The sequence below is a fragment of the Siphateles boraxobius genome, unplaced genomic scaffold, assembly GCF_051911475.1.
Source record: "Siphateles boraxobius isolate OS27281-9 unplaced genomic scaffold, OSU_SipBor_1 30, whole genome shotgun sequence".
NCBI lineage: Eukaryota > Metazoa > Chordata > Actinopteri > Cypriniformes > Leuciscidae > Siphateles > Siphateles boraxobius.
Window position 1 is genome coordinate 14169095 of NW_027508920.1, and position 16434 is coordinate 14185528.

Sequence of the window (16434 nt, forward strand, 5' to 3'; positions counted from 1 at the left end):
TTCGCTGACGACACTTTTAAATTCACCCTACAAGAGATGCATACAAGAGATAAGTGGTCGACCCATATATCGTTTTTCTGATTGGCCAATGTGTTGGAAGCGGGAGTTTTATCTTAAAGGCGCTCCAGACTTATATTGACGGGTTTAAAAAACTTTAAATCCTTCATTTTAAAATATGCTGTGCTATATCCAGTTTCCCACGGTGTCATATTCATAACGTTTTCACTGTGTTCTGTATGTAAAATTAGCATTACCTTGTCTTTATTTGAAAAAATATGATTACAAGTGCACGCGAAATTACCAGATTACTGAGTGCCGTTACATTGTTTACTTCCATTTAATTCACATATTCATACATTTTTAAACGATTACTTTGTGAAAAATACTGTAATAGGATTGCAGATTCAAGAAATTGCCATCCAAAGTATAAGCATTTTTATTTTAAGGATATGTTTTCTCATTTATTAATAATTTGTTAAATATTAATTAAAATAAATATTAAGTATATATATAAATATCGGCCACCCTGCTCTCTAGGCTTGGGCGGTATCCAAATTTTGATACCGTCAAACCTCCTCCCTATTTTACCGGGGTATACGGTATTACCGTGACTAATTAAAAATTATGACATAAGGCTCAGACAGCGTCACCAAACTGTTGGCTTGTGCCTACACCGTTCAGAAACTGAATACCAGATCGGGCAAAAAAAAAAAAATAATCAAGGCCAACTCGTGCACGTTGTGTCTGATCCCGGCTGACGGCATTAAATGTAATATGAGCCGGAGCCCTATTTAGACTCGACTATTTTTAATACGTGGGCCGTTATAATATGGTGGCCACAAATATTTTTTTAACCCAGGTGCTGAGGGGGTGGAAGATATAAATACTATTTATAAATGAGCAAAAATGGGACAATTAATAATATTTAATTATTTTAATTATGACAATTGTATTCATTTTATTAATTAATTTAAATTAAATTAACAAGCAACAAGCAAGAAGTGCATTTGTAAATCCGGTGACACACGTCCATTGATTTTTATTAATACAACTTTTCTGTCAGTGTCTGCTGCAAAGATTAAGTTGAGGATCGCCATCTCCTAGTGAACGCGCATATATAGAGAGAAATGCAGATCACAGATTACATAATCAGATGGTATAGGCTAGCCTTTTTCTTTTCGTTTTGAAATGTTACGTTTAAAGAAATTGACGATTGATATCTCCGTAGTGAACGCGCCTATAGAGAGAAATGCACATCCTGGATTAATCAGAGAGTATGCTGCCTATATTTCTTTTCCTTTTGAATTGTTTCGTTTAAAGAAATTGACGAATCGCCATCTCCATAGTGAACGATAGAGAGAAATCCACATCACGGATTACATAATCAGAGAGTAGGCTAGCCTATTTCTTTTCGTTTTGAATAGTTTCGTTTAATTTGATGATCGCCATTTCCGTATGAACGCGCATAGAGAGAAATGCACATCATGGATTAAATAATCAGCGAGTGGCCTATTTCTTTTCGTTTTGAATTGTTTTGTTTAATGAAATTTCAAGCTTTATTTAGATATAGGCCTATCTGTCATGTCTGTGAGACATACACTGAGTTTCGGTTAATTTATGATGAGATTTCAATGCAAGTGACCGCGGCGCGCCAGCGCACGATCATGTCATGATTATGTTGTATGCTATATTTGATTCTTATTTATTATTGGTTGATAAAAAAATTATTAAAATTAAGATACAATTTATACAAAACGAAATTCACTTTAAAGAAAGGCCTTTTACAAAATGAAACTTAAGTGGTCAATGTCTGACTCCCGATGCATCCCATCTTACTCGTGCTGTTCAGTTTTCATTATCAATGTAAAAAAAACTAACATTATAATATTTTAACAAATATAAACTAATGCGCTTATTTAATGAACTCGGGGCAAAATGCATCCTCGCAGCAGTGAGTGGGTGGTTGTTTCGGAGATGCGACATTAGGTTAGAGGTGTTTCCATCTCTCGCGGTCACCTTTTTTATTGCAACATTTACAAATTGCCTCGTCAGTATTTACCGCCTCTCCCTTCTCTCTCTCTCTCTTTCTCCTCCACACTGTCACTTGATGACAACTATATAAGCATTTTTAGGCATTTAATAAATTATATTTATATTTTATATATAAGTGCCGGTGATGACGGTATTGAAACTGATACCGTTGCTATTTTAAGACCCCACGGTATAAGATATTACCGAAATACCGCCCAACCCTACTGCTCTCTAAGATATTGGCATCGGCCATCAAAAAAAACAATCTCGGTCGAACACTAGCCTAATGCATATTCTCATTAGGGAGCAGAGACTGAATGGGCAAAGTCTGCAACATACACCTTTAGCTGTTACAGTCATGGTTTCCGGCGCACGCACGCACGCACGCACGCACGCACACACACACACACACACACACACACACACACACACACACACACACACACACACACACACACACACACACACACACACACACACACACACACACACACACACACACACACACACACACACACACACACACACACACACACACACACACACACACACACACACACACACACACACACACACACACACACACACACACACACACACACACACACACACACACACACACCTTCCCCGGAACCATTCAGAAAACAACAGCAAATACAACACAGAGCAGCTCATAATGATGCTCACAGTTGACACAGATAAAGACTCAGAGGAAACTAAACTCCCGACAGCACACTGCCGCATGGGAGCCGTGATAGCAGCCAATGCCCTAGAGTTAACCCTCTCTTCTCACACACATACACACAGGTGTGATGAAGAGAAGCCAACATGTGTAGCACTGTATGCTTAGCAACGGAAGTGAACACAAACCACAACCGTGAGGCCTGAACAAACAAGATACACAGGCGCTTTAACACACATGCAGACACTAAACTCTGGAGTTCCCTACATGCAAAGACACACATGCTGTGTAATCACACACTTTCATAGACATAAACAAACATGCACAAAAATGGTGAAAAAAACCCCCAAAGCAAACATACCGGATACTCGTCTGTGAAATAATTTGGGCCGATGAAAAAACAAAAGATATGATAAAAATCACACCAGCTAAATAATGCAGGACTGAATTTTTCCACAGAATTGGATGGTCATCATTTACTGTCCACACACCCATCATTAATGTTCAACACATCCTTAGGCTCTTGCAGGACCACATATTTTGCCTAATCTTGATATTCATTTCAGCTAAAAATAAGAGTGTCATGTTCTATTACATTTTGTGAATGATCAGAATTGCACTTCAAAATCAATGTAGAAAAACGGGGAAAACATCTACTGGTTCCATTTGCATTTTATCTACAGAAAAGCATGGTGTACAAAGCAAGACAAGACCACAAACACACACACAAAACATAACCATACGTTTTGGAGTACTTTTGAATACAAAAAATAAAAATAAAGACAAGACAAAACAACAACAACCATCCATTTTCACTATAGTCACAATTGTATCAGAGTTTTAGTTATGTATACAAAAACAAAAGAAGACTAGACAAATACCGAACGCAAGAAAAAAACTAAACAAAAAAGAAAGAATGACCAGACAAAAAATAAAACCACAACACAAATGGCCACAGAACGCATATAAGAAAAGCTAAACTGCCGATTTAACCAACAAAGAAAAAAAAAATATTACTTAATCAGAATTCGATATTACCGAACCTTTATTCACAACAACCTGATATTACCCATTAAGCAGAAGTTCTCTGATGGCAACTGACTGGTATAGTTCAACTCTATATTGATTAATATTCTTAGTAAGCAATATGATCCCGTGAGTAAATTGCAACAGTTAGGCTAGTTAATATCACATTCACTCTTGAAGAGAATTGCATCACTTTATTAAACTGGGTTTTGTGGTAAAAGCAGAGACTGTTTAGTGTTAGCTGTGTAAGCACTGCACACTGCGAAGGGTGTGTGAGGTGACAGCGTCAATCTGCTTCAGCTCTTTAAAGAACTATTCATGTCTAATCCCAGTGCCACTGACTGTAAAACCTAAAGCGACTCTTGAGCTCTGAGCTAAGCCCTCCTGCCCTGAATCACTCACAACCAGCCCGAGACCCGCTGTGACACCGTCCCCAACTGCTTTTCAGAGAACTTAACATAGACCGGAAGGGGAAACACAGAGCTGGTTCGTTTTTTACCCCATTTTTGACGCCAATTTATTCAGGCTCATAATAATTTAACTTCGCAACTTCCTTGGGAAAAAGGTCAGAAAAGCTAACTTTAGAACTAAACACAGGCTGTGTTTGGAATTGAGTACTAGTCTACAGTTGACAGCGTATTAGCCATTTCAGAAATAAATTTGGTTATTTCACAGCTTGAATGCTTGTTTCTGATTGGTCAATTTCGACATTCAGCGGTCAAATATTTAAAAAAAAAAGTCTGATATTCTATATACACACACATATATACATGTATGTATATATATATATATATATATATATATATATATATAGGCCTAACTGATCTTTTTCCCCAAACGATTTCCAATAGACAAAGCCAGTAGCTGTGCTAGTTTCATGTGTCGTGTTACTCTGTGGTCTCTTCTCGCAAAATAAAATAAAATCAACAAATCATGCGTTACACTAGGAATGGAAGGTCAAGTTGAGTGCACTGCATTGTGGGATACTAATACATGCATTGTGTTACGCTGCACATTTTGGCAAATGTAGCTGGACATTATGGATGGTTGCTCATGCATTCAAAAAAACGGACATTCTCTGCACAGTATACATACGGAGTATTCTAAACATAACCCTGGTGCCCTTCCCTCAACCCCTGTGACATATGAAAGTATGAGACAAAAATATTCACAATATATATATATATATACATATATTGTGAATACTTTCAGGCTTTGTCTATTGAAAATCATATGGGAAAAAGATCAGTTAGGCCTAATATATATATATATATATATATATATATATATATATATATATATATATATATATATAAAAATATACAGTTTATTTATAAAAACTACACCCACTGGTCAATTTATTAGGTACACCTTGCTATAATCGGGTTTGACCCCCTTTTAATTATTTGTGGCACAGATTCAACAAGGTGCTGGAAACATTCCTCCGAGATTTTGGTCCATATTGACATGATAGCATCGCTCAGTTGCTGCAGATTTGTCGGCTGCGCATCAACAGTGCAAATCATCAGTTCCATCACATCCTTAAGGTGCTCTATTGAATTGAGGTCTGGTGAACGTGGAGTACATTCGAGTAAAGTGAAGTCATTGTCATGTTCAAGAAACATTTTGAGATGATTTGAGCTTTGTGACATGGCACATTATCCCACTGGAAGGAGCCATCAGAAGATGGTATACTGTGGTCATTAAGAGATGGACGTGTTCAGCAACAATACTCAGGTAGGCTGTGACGTTTAGATGATGTTTGATTGGTATTAAGGGACCCAAAGTGTGGCAAGAAAACATCCCCAACACCATTACACCACCAGCAGCAGCCTGGCCCGTTGATGAAATCATGCTTTCATGTTGGTTACGCCAAATTCTGACCCTACCATCTGAATATCACAGCAGGAATCAAAACTGATCAGGCTACATCTTTCCAATCTTTTATTGTCCAATTTTGGTGAGCCTGTGCAAACGGTAGCCTCAGTTTGCTGTTCTCAGCTGACAGGAGTGACACCGGTTTATCTTCTGCTGCTGTAGCTCTTCTGCTTCGTGGAGCACTTCGTGGAGCTCTTCTGTTGCGCGTTCAGAGATGCTCTTCTGCAGACCTCGGTTGGTTGTTTGAGTCACTGTTGGCTTTCTATGAGCTCAAACCAGTCTGGCCTTTCTCATCTGACATCAACAAGGCATTTTTCACCCACAGAACTTCTGCACTGGATATTTTCTCTTTTTGGAACCATTCTCTGTAAACCCTAGAGATGGTTGTGCGTGAAAATCTCAGTAGATTAAGCGGTTTCTGAAATTCTCAGACTAGGGCTGGGGAGGTATGGATTTTTTCTAACCGCGGTTGAAAAGCAAGATTTTCCCGCGGTATGGCGGTAAACCGCTTTAAATAGCCAGCACCCAAACCCCCCAGCCCCCCCCCCCCCCCCCCCGACAGACTTTCGCGCACGCACCAGAAATCCGTTTTTGCTAGACAGACTTTGCTAAATATTGTCACCTACATCCGAAAAAAACGAGCACAATTTGAAATAGTCAAATTTTCATCAAGCAGTAATTTGGCATGAACCAATCACTGAATAGATTTCCTTATTTAAGAATATTCTCAGATACATTCGCATTGAATTCATCATTTTCAGGAGAATACATTATGTTCACATTGGAAATGAAAGAACACCTATTGCAACATGTCTTAATTACAAATATTATACTCCATATTTATGTTTACATAATATAGTGTTATTTTTTATTTAATCTATGTCGATTATATGAAGAGTGAACAGCACGAGTAAGATAGGATCATAAGATGGGTCAGACACGATTTTGACCACTTTATTAAGTTTTGTTTTGTAGAAAGCCTTTCTTTAAATTAAATTTCGTTTTGTATAAATTGTACCTTAATTTTAATCACTGTTTCATTAACTAATTGCCTGGGATTAAGAAATAAGAAGCAAATAGCAGACATATAATCAGGAGGACGTGGAAGCGCGGGTGCGATCTCTTGCGGGTGAATTGGAGCTCGTCTCATAAATGAACCGAAACTCGGCGTAGGCTGGGCCTAAATGTCTACTTTAAAACAAAATTCAAAACAAAATGATAAAATTTTAGTCTACAGTAGCCTAGTCAGGTAAGGTCAGGTTTGCCGATGTGCATTATAGGGAATTTACTTATATATATTTATCCCTGTGCGCCGATCGGAGACGGAGTTCACTGCTGATATTCTGGGGATACAACATAGCCAATATACTAGGGACTTTAGCCTTTAAATATCTTTGCTGCATTGGATCAGTGTTCTTTCTAGAACAGCCAAGAGCTTTCTAGCCTCGCGACAGCAGCGCCTCACATTGCTCATAGACCTTAAAACAGTCAGCGCCGTGGATGCGGTTTCGAAAATTGATCAAAAAACGTTGGTGCGGGTGGTTGGCGGACAGATGATGAGTTTTATGATGTGGTTGCGGATGAAATAATAATAGCCCATCCGCGCATCTCTAATACGAATGGAATGTTATTATGCGTCATGGAACATTGCGCTCAACTCGCGAAAGGTCGGATTTGCTCCATCTTTTGATGATAAGTTTTGTTTAGAAAACCTTGAATCCATGTAAGCCACAATATCATTAGACATAATCCATGTCATTAGAATCAATGAATCCATGTCATTAGACACAACGTGCACACATGTGCAGGCCAAGGTTTTTTTTTTTTGCGGTGATGACGGTGACGAGCTCAAACCCGCGGTCGGAGTCACGTGACCGCGGTATTGCGGTAATGCGGTAACCGTCCCAGCCCTATCTCAGACCACCCCATTTGGCGTCAACAACCATGCCATGTTCAAAGTTACTTAAATCATGTTTCTTCCCCATTCTGATGCTCAGTTTGAACTTCGGCAGATCATCTTGACCATGTCTACATGCCTAAATGCATTGAGTTGCTGCCATGTGATTGGCTGATTAGATGTTTGCGTTAACAAGCAGTTGAACAGGTGTACCTAATAAAGTTGCCGGTGAAATTGTGTATATGTTTATGCTATTTACATACATGTGTGCGCGTGTGTGTGTGTGCGTGTAAAGTGTGAAAGTAATACTTCTGCTTTACTGGTATGATTCTATGGATAGTTTTTTATGTGTTGCTCAAAACTATTTGTAACAAAATAGTTATTGTGAAAGAAGTATGAAGGCGCAAGGAAAGGATGAGGTTTGAGAGTGAATGAAGTAAGCGGTCAGAAGGTTATGAGTTAATGAGTGTGAGCCACAAGTTTTAAACACCAACATCAGCTTGTTTGCTACATTTAAAGACCCCATGAAACCGATTGACGAGCATTGTTGAAACAAGACTTTTGGGGCGAGACATATCAAAGAGCTAGTTTTCTTTTTAAGGCGAGACACGGCAGGCAAAAACATCGTTTTTTTTATTTCCTGGTCAGTTTTGAGATTTTGGGCTATTTGTCTTTAATAACAGATTTGTGCTGAAAAAAAGTCCAAAATACACATTTAGGTCTTTATTTTACTACACTTTGTCTGTTTGCGTGTGTAGATTTTGCATAAATTCAACAAAAGTTGGCGTTCTAAATCACCCAACTGCTCCGCGATCGCTGTCTGCACCCTGTCATCACACACACCGTTAGAAAGCTCTCTCTCTCCTTTGCAACGCTATCGGATCCAAATATGGTCATTTCCTGTTTATCAGCAACCAATCGTGAAAGTAAAACGGGCGATTTAACTTGAAATGCGCATCTCATTGGCTGATGCCAATTTCTGACAATGTGATTTGTTCAGAATCGTCTGACATTATATACATGCATCTCATATATACAATACTTTACACACTATTTATACAAAACAATTATATTACACAACACATTTCAGTTCTTGTATAATATAATTACTATATAATACTAAACAAATCTGTAATTGTGGGATCCTAAAGTGGTTGTGAGTCCCTCAGGCAGATTCATATTCACATGTGTGATGGACTGTTGATGTGTGGATTTGATGTTTTGAGTGTTGTTTTGGATGTTATGATCAGTAATGGATGAAGCAATGATGAGTTTTGGATGTTAAACAGTGTGATACATTGATTTTACATGGACCTAAAGCATATTTTGTCTGTAATTCATGGCTTTCAATAGAAATTAGTGGAATTTTGCCATAAAAATCTTTAAAGGCCGTTTTCTCAAAATGAGTTTTTTCCTACACTCCTAGTGACGATTTTCCACTTCTGTAGCACCTACATACACCAAACTTTACAGTCCTATTCCTAACTATATTGTGAAGGTTTTTTCAGAGGGTTTTGTTGATATATCATTCTTGGCCTGATTTATATGATATTGTATGCCTAAAAATAGGGCGGAAATCATTTTTTAAGGCTATTGGCAGTATTTTCTGATTTACAGGGTAGCAAAAGGAGATATTCATAATCCCTTCTGTAAATGTCTTTTCATTTAATATATCAAAAAAATGCAAAAATAATTTTGAACCTTGTTTTTTTCATCTTCAAAAAACGTAATTTCAAAATATATGCAAATTAGTGCATATTTAATTAGATATAGCCTGATTAGCATATTTAAACATAAAATTACAGAAAACTTGCAATACATTTTTTTCTCCTATTCATGCTAGTAATCAACTGGTAAAGTTTCATGGGGATTTCTGTACGTTAACATTTTTACCCTATTCACCTGTAGTGTCTCGCCTTAAGAAAGCACAGACAACAAAATCATGACAATTTGCTATATGCTTTTGCTAGAGAGTATCAAGCTTTTTATTGGAGTAAAATTTGGACACACCCATGAGTACATGACGAGTCAGCAATATTTCTAGTCCATTTCCTCTAAAAGAGAAAGACAACTTTTTTCAATACAATCATTTCATGAATGCAGGATAAATATGGAAAAAACATGACCACTACAGAAAACAAAAGGTTGTTTGGTGGTTTAAATATAATAGCCTATCAGGTTTGCCTACCAAGTACTGAAATGTCTAATAAGAGCATCGGAATTGGTTGACACAGGAACAATGTGGCCAGTGTAAAGTCGTAAGAGTATGTTGTAAGATGGTCCTCATAGAGCCAGCCCTTAGTTCAGTTCCTCTTTGTTTGCTGTTATTAATTTACTACTGTATGCTTCACAGTTCTCCAACACATCACAACATGAAAACATTTCCTCCTTCTGTTTGTTTATGTGCACGCACACCTGTCAATAGCCGGTGCTGGTGACCACATGTAAATGTGGCTGTTTGTGTGCAAAAAGAAGGGGAAAGAAAAGAAAAAGATAACATCAGAGTGAGCAAAAAAAGTATTTTAGTCCACGAGGATACCAATTACTAGGGGTGTAACGAAACACAAAACTGACGGCCCGGTTCTTCCCACGGTTTTGACGTCTCAGTTCGGTTTGATTCGGTGGGGTTTAGAAAGCTAAAATTGGTTTTTGTTTGGTTTTTTTTAAACAGTGGTTTAATGAAAAAAAAATGCGACTTTGTCTTTAAATTAATTCACTTAAACGTTTCGCAAGGATTAAAAAAAAAGATCAGCTAATGCTGTACACTATATAACGAGCCCGCACATTACTATAACATTAAACGTTAACAACAGTGCCTAGACGTTTAGCCTATATTCAGATGCTATTTTTTTATTAGACATAATAATCAACACCCAACACATTGTATGAAAACATGTAAACTGAACATAAGGCAGTTTTTTGCATTAAATTGTGTTTTTACTCTAATTCGTTATTGAAATATAATAATTTACACAGTTGCTGTCATTTTAATGAAAGATATTTTAAATATACATTAAATAATCAAGATATCAGGTTAAGTCAAATATAATATATTGTCATGACGTGTTCTATTAAAGGCACAGTACGTAAGTTTTGCCGCTAGGTCGATTTTTCTAAACAATAACGAAGGCGTAGCTTCAAGCATGATGTCGCCGTGAAGGAGTGTGGAATCATGGGAGTTCTCGTATTCACCTCCACAGCCGATGGAAAGCACGGGACTCGGGCAGAAATGATGTTCATGGGTGAGGTAATGTTTTAAGGTTTTATTAACGTTACTGTGGTGCGGTATGAAGCAGGGCCGGGCCGGGCCGAGATCCTGGGACAGTCAGCCATTGCCGCTCGTTTCACTTTGTCGTTTATGCATATTTTGATTAAAGTTACAACTTAAATTTCATGTCACGTTTACCTCCTCCTTCCCTGAACTTGAACTTTGTGAGTTACGTTTGGTCACTTAAATTCACATTATTTTATTTCATACTAATGAAACAGCCACAAGCGCTGAGTTACTACTCACACAGGTCACTTTATTTGACTAATTAAAATTGTGGGGTAACGAAGCGCTGTTTATTTGGTCAAAACCTTCATACTAAAAATACGTTTGAGTGTGTTGAAATTTAAGTTAAAACGTTGCTCTGCGTTCGCTCAGTGGCTGGTATGAGACACTTGTTGCACACTGCAGTAAGCTAGATCGATATTATAATATATTAACAAAAGCTGGATGACTTATGTTGCTAAATGGCATGCAATTAATTTTAAAATATAGCCTATTAAATGGCAGAGAAAATGCTGCAGTGTTTCAACAAATAAAGCACTTTCTGATTTTGCTATGTTAGCCACATGACAAAATAGTGTTGTCTCTGAGGCATGGTATAAACATGTTACTCACGGTAAATCAAGAAACCAAGATTCAAACAGTAAGACTGTGTTGAACTATATAACAATGATTCATTTCTGTCGATAAGAGTATCCAAACAGTTGCTCACCTGTCTAATAAAACACATAATATATTAAAGCGTCTTTGGTGTTTCCATGGTTTCTACAGAAATCTAGGGTAACATGGATATGACGTCATTGACAGGCGACACAGTGACACGGGCCGTTGCACTGGTTAAAATAGCTGAGTTCTCTAGATTACTCTTAATATAAGAACAATCCGTAAAAATAGGGCCCAATGTACTGTTAATATGAAGGAATTATCTGTATTATTTTTTATAATTATCTGTATTACGTGTTTTACCTGTATTGGAATTGCATTATGTTGTATTTTAGAGTTAAAAAAATGTAAACTTAACAGAAAAGGGACTAGTAATTTTTTTTCTATGGATTTTCTTTTTCTTATTGTGTAAACCAAGTATGACTTTTTAGGGAAGCTATTCAAATCTTTATATGCTAATTTCTCTCTGGAACCTATATGAGCTTGACACTTGGTCTTGGTATATTTGTTATTAATATATTTTGACCATGTCCACGAGCATATTGTGGCTTAAATCGGACTGAATGCCTGATTTTCTGTTAAGCTAAGGGACTTCAGTTACTTTAGCAGATTAATATTATTAAATGAATTAAATAATAATAATAATAATAATAAATGCTACATGCATGGAATGGTTTATTTTTGTTTGTCAAGGCCGTAACCCAATTTTTTGGTTGTGCTTGGTGTTGACATACCTCCCGATTAGGACACTTACGTGGACTAAGCCATCACTGCAGTGTGACGCACAGCACACAGTATCCTACCTACAAAAAACTCATAACAGTCATTCTGAAACAGTGGTGTGCTTTTGTGAATGAAAAAGCCATTGAGCTGCATTCATTTACCTCACGGACCAATGGGCAGTAGCCATTATTAGACAAAGACATAACAGTTGTTGTCAACCAACTACAAAACACTAGACGACAAATGAATGCCCTTAACCTTTCATAAAAATAGGAGTGGAGCAAACCACACCGTATATTTAGCCCAGTGTGTTAATATAGGACACACAGACTAACTGCACAACTAAAACAGTGAGCAACTGATCAATTGTTCAGAGTCACGTGTGTGCTGGACAATTTGATTTGATAACACATGGGACATGTCATTCAGTCGGTATCTCCCTGATTTATCCTGAACCTCATCTTTTCAGTCAGGGCAAATAAAACTGAGTAGGAAGTGGTTTGACCAAAGACTTCAGTTGTGTGTAATTTAAAAAAGCAGTTCTTCGGATGGCTCTGGCATTTTTAAGCAACCAGACGATTATCCTAAATATTATTTTAAAGGATATTTTAAACGATAGGAAATTCAGATTAGATAATGTAGAGGCCTAAATAAACAGTATCTGATTTCTTCTCAAAGTATTTATGAACAAGAGAGAAATTATTTATCAGTATGCTGGGACTTTCCCAATTATTTTTGAAGGTATCTGTAAACTTTAATGCACTAAACATGACAGCTACAACTATTTTACACATTTTCTGTCAGATCATATGAAACAAAATTGTCTCTTTTACAAACAGAAGTCAACATTTGAAGTCGATCAAAATCTTTCATCAAAGTTATACATGAATTTTGAACAATACCCGTTCTTGTCTTAGGACAACTTTGATTAACTTTTTTGATCCACTTCAAATGTTGACTACTGTACATGTCTGAAATTTGAAACTACATCCACATCACATAACGGTAAGGTATTTACTAATATTGCTATTATCATTTTTATCACTTACTCAACAACACATTACCGGAATTGATCAGAGGTTGGAACTTTCAAGTCTCCCAAATGCCCTAAAAGTCCCAACTACTAAAAATACCCCCATTGTAGACAGCTGTTTCAGTACAGTGGCAAACACAAGTTACTGGGTGGTTACTGTAATCAGAAAAGCCTACCCTCATCCAGGTGGAAAGATAAAAGAGATGTCTTTCACACAATCATACGCATTCACGGTTTTAAAAATGGCCATTAAGGGCTATACATATAGACTGATGCTGAAAGATATATTAAGACAGGTTTAAGCTACTAAACAAATTATATCTGGGTTATAAATAGAAATAAAACTTTTTAACAGAAGTTTGTTAAAAATAAAATGTTCAACTCGTACCACAGGACATCTTTTTTTATTTCATTATATTGTACGTTTTTCTTTTTATACTCTATACTTCACATGAATTATGCAATATCATTTGGATTTGAGGCTTCCAGTGAGCGATGATTTACCACGAAGTCACTTGCAACACAGAAAGTTTCAGTTCAATTTTTCTTTTCTTTTTGGTGGGTGAGGGGTGGGAGACAGTAAAAACATAAGCACCAATCATTCTGACAGCATAAAGAAAATCTCTCTTTAAGATGATCTTAAATTTAAATCAGCTCTGTCTATTCAACACACACTTGACATGTCAAAATCTCTGGGACCATTTTATTTCAGACACTGCAATCTTTCATTTGCCGATAATGACAGCTGTCCTGTCATATCCCTCACAAAAAAGTACCATGTGCCAAAAGAACCATTTTACAACAAGTGTATCATAAGGTAAGTAGGTACACTTTAAAAATATGCTGTTGCCCTTCCAATTTTCCAATCACTTAATTTAAATGTTTTTAAATATAATTCAAATGTTATTACATGACTAAACATTTTACTTGACCAAAAATACCATTTTACAATAATGGTATCAAAAGGTAATATAACAGTACACTTTAAAAACATGCAGTTGAATTTTCAATCAGTTAATTTAAATGTTATTAGATGTAAATCAAAAGTTATTACTTGACAATGACAAAACCTTTTTTACACTGTACTCCGACATATACCGTAGTGATCATGATGATGATACTCATGAACATTTGAATTTAAATTGTCCTATTAAAGAATATGTTATTACCATGGCAGAACTCCAGAAACAATATTACCATGGTATCATGTCACTATCACTAAATCAACAGGGATAAATTGGATTATACAAAAGAGTGTCATTTCTAAGGATCTTGTCCACTTTTTACGGTGTAAATATATCAAATACCCTAACAGCTAGACTTTATGAGTTAATCTAGCTATAGATACAACTGTAAAGTCATAATAAATTAATATGTGATTGATTTCAGCAAAGAGTGTAAAAAAGCTTTCTGTCATTTTAATTTCTTCTTTAATGACAGTAGCTAGCTAATACCAAGTTACCACAGTTTTATTGTACTAACGTTAACTGTAATATATATGTGGAAAATAAATTAAGTGCGTAACGGTTAGCCTACTCTGTATTATTTCATTTGAAATCACTTCACGGCGATTGAGCTACAGTTTATAATATACTGTACGCATTTACAAATTGTTTTTGAAGAAAATTGCAAATTACTATAATTGTCTATGTTAGTGTTCGCGTATTTAAAGCATTGCAACAACTTCCGTCCAGCTCAGAATTTGTCAAATTTCGGCGAAGATTCCACCGACCGTCTATTTCACAACCTCAATCCGGGTAAGAATGAATAAAACAACCGCCAACTCCAAGTGATAAAGACGGGTTTAGTTAAAACGGGTAGATAAAGAACAAGATTTCACTTCGGTAACGTTAACTTACTAACATTACTGAATAAAAACGGCGGTTGTGAGGGGGAACCAGGCTACGGAGCATGTTAGCACCTCGGCTAACTCACAGATAATGGTTTTTTTTTTTTTTTAGCTATATCTGTCACGGAAGATTTACACATCATTTAAACATAAAACACCTAAAATCACGTGAGCTAACGTTACATAATCAAACTTTCGTGAAAGTAGCAAACAGCGCTGGATTCTCAGAACCTCATCCAGTATCTCTGAGTGTGTGTGTGTGTATGGATGTGTGTGTTGCTCCTACCGCGCCCCTCTTTCCCCCGTGCCGATCCTTCTTTCTCTCTTAAAGCCATCTAAACGCACTCTTCCACACACACATCAAACTCGCATCGTGTCGCACTTACATATCTTTCCTCTGAGGCTCTGCAAAATCCGGATTTTCGTGTCGTCTTCTTCCGCCATGGTCCAAGTTTCGTCTCTGTACAGTACATTCAACACTTATCACATCCGTTTATGAATGCAGGCTCACTGATGGACGTCCCTCCAAAGCGTCACCACACCGGCTCAGCGTGATTGGTCGCGACGCCAGACCGGGATTTGTGTGAATCAACTCACACAGGCACCATCATGTAGTCAAAACAAACGGAAGCCCTAGTGGAGGACAAGCGACAAAGCAGATGGACGGGGCCCTCGGAAGAAACTCAGTTACTTATGTTTTAAAACTTAGTTCTCTACTGAGAGAGCATATTTTACTTAAGTTACCATACCCTAAATTACTAACAAGATACACCGCTCTTTGGTTGGAAAGCAGTAAAACATCTACTATTGTTTGCTTTTAAGGTGGATAGACTTTGTCTGACCTAAAAAGTCTTATAATATTTAATGTCGCTCTACACAAGTATCACTTGAAAATACTCACGATCTTTGATATCAGTATGACATACTAATAAATAAAACCTCTGCAAGTGAATCACTGGTATGCACCATCCCTGGCCAGTGTGATAGGCCTAAATGTTTCAAACATGTAGAAGACATATTGTTTTTGTCTTGTTTTTTTTTTTACTTTTGACTCCCTTTTTACTTTTATGACTGAGTGTAATAATAATACAAAATAATGTCATACATAAATAATTATATTCTAATATTATTATATTATTGTCATTAATCAGACTATGGACTAATTTCACAGGCTGATAAATTTGACATCTTTCTTGTCTGATCTTGACAGTATATGTATGCGTGTGTGTGTGTTTGTGTGTATATATATATATATATATATATATATAAATGCATGGGCAAGATTGTGTTTTACAGCACTTATCTTATATATACTTATACAGCACTTATATATACTTATATATATATGCTAATGTATGATGTGTTGCACCTTTATCAATGA

General features: G+C 36.7%; 1 protein-coding gene across 2 annotated transcripts in view; it reads right to left on the bottom strand.

Moving 5' to 3' along the window:
• Positions 1-15598, bottom strand: part of rasa2 (RAS p21 protein activator 2) — a 52605-nt gene extending 37007 nt beyond the window's left edge. Inside the window, exon 1 of one of the 2 annotated variants that reach the window (XM_077248304.1) lies at positions 15440-15598. In XM_077248304.1, the coding sequence (XP_077104419.1) occupies positions 15440-15497 (58 nt within the window). In that variant the 5' untranslated portion in view covers positions 15498-15598. The remainder of the gene's footprint in view (positions 1-15439) is intronic. The other variant, XM_077248305.1, reaches the window with a different exon arrangement.
• Between the last annotated feature and the right edge of the window lie 836 nt (positions 15599-16434).